We start from the raw sequence: 5,347 nt of genomic DNA on the forward strand, positions 1-5,347 counted from the left end.
CTTGATTTGGACTGCTTTGGAAAACTCTTTCTTGAATGTTTTCCAAGTAAGCAGGCTTCACATAACTGATGAGGATGATCAATTGTTGGAATTCCTTTTACCATCTTTTTTGTTCCCAATTCTTTGAGCCCATCAAAATTTAAATGTCCATATCTCATATGCCAAATCCATGGTGGATCTTCAATACATGACTTCAAACATATAGCTCCACCGCTTCTCATGTTTAACAAGAACATACAATTTCTTGTCATAGAAACCTTAGCAATAAGATTTTAATTTTTATCTCTAAGCCAAAGATAACGATCTTCCATGATTATCTTGCAACCATTCTCCATAAGTTGCCCAATACTCAAGATATTATTCTTCATCTTTGGGATGTAATAAACATTGGTAAGAATCTTATGACTTTCATTCTTCAACTCGAATAGAATCGTCCCTTTGCCATTGATCTCTACTTTTGATTCATCACCAAAACGCACGTGTCCTTCTATATTGGTGTCGAGTGCTACAAATTTACTCCTATCACCTGTCATATGGTTGCTAGCTCCATTGTCAAGATACCACGTACTATCTTCAGAATTTTGATCTTCCTTGAGCGTAAGGAATAATGTTGCTTCTTCAACATCTTCACTGTGCACAACAAGTTTATTTTCTTCTTCTTTGGATGTCTGACACTCCCAAGAATAATGTCCATTCTTTCCACATGAATAGCATTTAATGTGTCTTTTGTCAACTGTTCTTCCTCTTCCACGACCTCGAGAAAAATTTTGATTTCTTTTCTCTTGAGAATAATTTTTCTCATCCCTTCCTCTTCCATAACCACGTCCTCGTCCTCGTCCACGGCCTCGACCTCGTCCACGGCCTCGACCTCGTCCTTATCTTCCACTTTCGTTGGTTTTTCCTCTAGCATTCTACGAAAGTTTTGCCTGCAAGACATGCTCCACACGTTCTTGCTTGTCTTTATCCATTCTTTCTTTATGGGCCGGTAAGGAACCATTCAACTGATCAATAGACATCGTATCCAAATCTTTGGACTCCTTAATGGCTACCACCACATGGTAAAATTTTGAGTTGAGAGAACGAATGATTTTCTCAACAACACGAACATCTTCTAATTTTTCTCCAAGCTTTTTCATTTGGTACATTACCGTCAAAATTTTGGTGAAATAATCCGAAATGGATTCAGTCTCCTTCATCATTAGAGACTCAAACTCAGCCCTTAGAGTTTGAAGACAAACCTTCTTTACCTTTTCAACTCCTATGACGGAATTTTGAAGAGTATCCCAAGCTTTCTTTGCATTGGTTATATCAGTAATCTTCTCAAACATATCATCGTCCAAGCCTTGATGAATGATAGTAAGTGCACATTGATCTTTCTTTCTTTTATTTTCTAATTCTTCCTTCTGAGCTTCTGTTAGCTTGTCCACATTCTCTGGTTCTACATAGCCTTTCTCAACCATCTCCCACACTCCTTGAGCACCGAAAATTGTTTTCATTCGGGTTGTCCAATTGTCATAGTTGAGCTTAGATAATTATGGGTATTGAAAAGATAAAGTAGTTCCTTTTGACGAAGACATTTTATAAGTGGCTCTGATACCACTTTGTTGGAAAATAAAAGAACGAGGCACACACACTCACGAAGAATATAAAATGAAGAGGAATGTATTGAATGTATTTATGTGTTGTTGTTTATGAAATAATTATATATGTATTTATACTTTTCTTTGATGTCTAAACTTAATATATCCTAATAAACAAATGGTTTAAATTAAAACTAAATATAGGCAACTTATTCAAACTGTGGTTTCTGTTCATTCTTAAATTCTAACCATCAAATTTATTTTTAACACATCCTTTATGGGAGAGCATCATCCTCAACTATCATCCTCCATCACCTCCTTGAAATTTCCTTCCCACTGTTGCCGCCATCCTTTTCTCCACCTCCTTCCCAAACAATGGCTGCAAGGTTTGCTTGTAGAGCTTATTGCCGGCAAGGGGCTTCGCAATAGGAGCAAGCGCAAACATCTTCTTTCTCTCCTCTTGATTATGCGCCGACTTCTCTGCTTCGTTGTCACTCCCCATTCTCTCTCTTTCTTTCTCTGCTGCGAAGACGATGGTGGAAGTGAAGGTGAAAAAGAAAGAACGTCCAAGGTTAGGATTTAATTAGGGTTTGAGATTACCCATGTTGGAGAGGACGACGCATGCTAGACGGCTAGAAAAGGCGTCACTGTCGAAGACGACGACGACGTTGCTGCAGTGCTATGCGTGAGACAACAACGTGAGTCAAGAAGTGCGACAGTGCGTGAGGGAGTGAGTGAGTAACCGCTGTTTAACGTTTCTAATTTGGTAAGTTGAGGTTCAGGTTCCTAATTTTCTGAAGTTAAGATTCAAGAATTTTAAGTTAGGATTTTCAATGATTTCAAATTAAGGTTCAATAATTTCTGAAGTTTCTATCTTTTGTTGTTGTTGTTGTGGTTGAATTTAAAAGAAAAATTTTTTGTTGTTGTTATTGAATTTGAAGGAATTAAAATGTGGTGACTGGTGATCTTGGAGATGAGGTGACCATGGATATGAAGACAGTGGTGTGGTGGTAGTAACAAAGGGGCATTTATGTCATCTAAAAAATTATTATGTTAAAAAGAATGATTTTAATGTTAAATATAACGTTGGGGTCCATTTTGAACCAAAGAAAATGTTAAGATTGATTTTGATTTTGATTCTAAATCTTAAGAATCAAAATAGTATTTATATCTAAATAATATTTAACTCTTCATGTCGTGTCGCCAACATTTGAAACACATATCATATACCTTCATTTCTAAATTCTAATAGTTTACTTGTATTTATTTTTTATTATATATTTTCCAAAAAAAATCCAAAATCTAAGTATAAAAACATTGAAAAGTAATACATTTTTCTTTTACCACAATTAAAGGAGTTTTTATTGTATTCAAATGTGGATGTTTTTTGTTTAGATTTTAAATGTTCTTTTACAATAATTTTAAATTTATTTTGTTACATTTCGAATTTTTTTATTAAATTTTAAATATTTCTAAATTACTCTTTAACTTAACCTAGCTATTCTTAAACTCTAACCCTAACAATTTTCTTTCTCTATTACTCTTTATCACCACCACCCCTAACTCTCAATCCCTTTTCCAAATCCTCTCCCCCCAATTTTTCATTATCATTCCAATTTCACTCCCTTCTTTTAAGTTTCCTCCTACTCTTTTTAATGACACGATAAAAGTCTCTATTTTTTTTTATAGTTTTTTACTTCTTGTTGTACAGTGTCACTGTAGGACAAGGTTGGCATGTTCCCTCCTGGTGTACCATGAAAGGTGGTGAAATTCTTAGTCCTTTCAATCTTGATCTTCTCATTGTAATTCCCTGCACCTATGAACACTATCACATGCTTGGAGTTCCGGCGGAAGAGACGCTATTGATGGCGTCCGTGATGGTCTTGAAATCACCGCTACTGTCTTGCATTATCATAACAACTTTAGAACCTTCCTTGACCACCAGGGACGGATCCATGTGAATGTGAGACTCCACTATAATTTTAAATTTTATTGAATAGTATATAATAATAATATTTATTTGTCCCACTAAATTATTAAATTTGACCGCACAATATTTTTTTATTCAACTTTTGATACTTAATAGTCAATTTAAAAATTTTATATTAGATGTCCATTATAATGATCAATTTTCAAATTTAAATAAGATTGATGTTCTTTTTTAGAGATCGACTCGAAAGAATATTATCTATCTATTTGTGTTTCTTCTTTTAAAATTAGCTTTAGTTTTTTCATAATAATTACACTAATTGAATAAACTTTTTCAACTATGAATATCATCAAGAGCTTGACCACCACAAGGGCAAGGTCTAAAATGTTATTCCTTTGATCCAATGGCCCCACATTTTGGTTGAACCATGATTCCAGTTGTCCCTGTCAGCTGGAAGTGGCACATTATCATCACGTAGAACAACATTGGATGATGTTAGGATTATTGTAACCATGACCATGAGAGACACCTTAGTGTTTGTAGCTTCTTGGTTCTGTGGTCATTTTTCAGTTTATCTTTTTCCTCCTTATTTTCTATTTTTTTTTTCTTAATAGTGTTTCACTACAAAATATGGGGACTTGTTATTGTGTAGTTGGAGAAAGTAGGAAAAAACTTAAAGAAAAAGAGTGAGAAATTGAAATGAGAATGGAAAAACTGGGAAAGAGGATTTGGAAGCCGAGTTTTTGGGAGTTTAGAAGGTAGTGTGGTGAAGAGTACTTGAAAATAGGAATGGGTAGGGCCAAGTGGTTAAGTTAGAAGGGCAACTTATAATTTTTTAGAGAACGCACAATTTTGTTTTTTGGAGTTTATTTTTTATATTAGTTTTAACTTTTTTTATGGTCAGATTGGTCAGCGTCATAATTTTTTTTTATTAATTTTGATACCTTACAAAAAACTCATGAATAGATTTTGGTTTCTTGTTTACCAAAGCCCCATTGATGACGGATTTTATTTTATGTGACAAAAAGTAGCTTTGGGTGTTTGTTAAGATTTTGAAAATTGAATCGGTCATTAAATTAGGGATGGTAAAATTTTTCGAGACGTAGAGATCCCTGTAAAGATTGCTTCGAATGGAGATTCGATTGTAGAAATTTTTTTTTGCAAGAATGAGAACGGGGAGCAAAATTTTTCCGAAGCAAGCGCTGAGACCCGAGCGAGGATTCCTATCCCGTCTCCGCTAATACCCAAAATTCATAAATTTACTTAATTGTCCTTAATAGTTTATTTCTTATATATATTTTTAGTCATTTCACATGCTATATATATATATATACCATCATTCTCTATATTTGTGGCGTTCCTTTCCACAACTCTGTCGTCGTATCCATGATTCCATTCTCCTCTCTGCTGCCGCGTTCCCCACCTCATCCACTATTCTTTGCTTTGGCTCGTCGTGGTGTCCACATTTTAAAAGATGTCACCATCTTGTCGTTTAGACATTTTGTATAAAATCTTGCTGTTTTTATATAGAATAGATACTTTCAACTCTATTCCTATGGAAATTAATAATTAGTCAGACAAAGAGATGAAAAATGGAGTCCCCACAAAAAATGGGACCTTATGGAGAATGGGAATAGGAAGCAAAACTCCCCCACGGTGAAAAACTGGGGCAGGGACGAGGATGGAGATCAGGGAGGTATCCCCCACCTCCTCCCCTACCCTACCCCATTGACATCCCTGTATTAAATTAGCAAAGTTAGAAATTTAAATATTCAAAAGTTTAATTGAGATTCAACCAGGAACTAGCATAGGAACTTTTTATTAAAAAAAATTAATA

General features: G+C 34.8%; 1 protein-coding gene across 1 annotated transcript; it reads right to left on the minus strand.

The window, feature by feature from the left end:
- Positions 912–1,496, minus strand: LOC107615013. Its single transcript, XM_016317135.1, has one exon. The coding sequence runs from the start codon at positions 1,494–1,496 to the stop codon at positions 912–914; it is 585 nt and encodes a 194-aa protein (XP_016172621.1).

Source organism: Arachis ipaensis, chromosome B09 (genome assembly GCF_000816755.2).
Source record: "Arachis ipaensis cultivar K30076 chromosome B09, Araip1.1, whole genome shotgun sequence".
In the NCBI taxonomy this organism is placed as follows: Eukaryota; Viridiplantae; Streptophyta; class Magnoliopsida; order Fabales; family Fabaceae; genus Arachis; species Arachis ipaensis.

Bases quoted from the DNA above. Each gene is read 5' to 3' on its own strand.
- LOC107615013 (XM_016317135.1), bottom strand. From the start codon at position 1,496: ATGAAAACAATTTTCGGTGCTCAAGGAGTGTGGGAGATGGTTGAGAAA.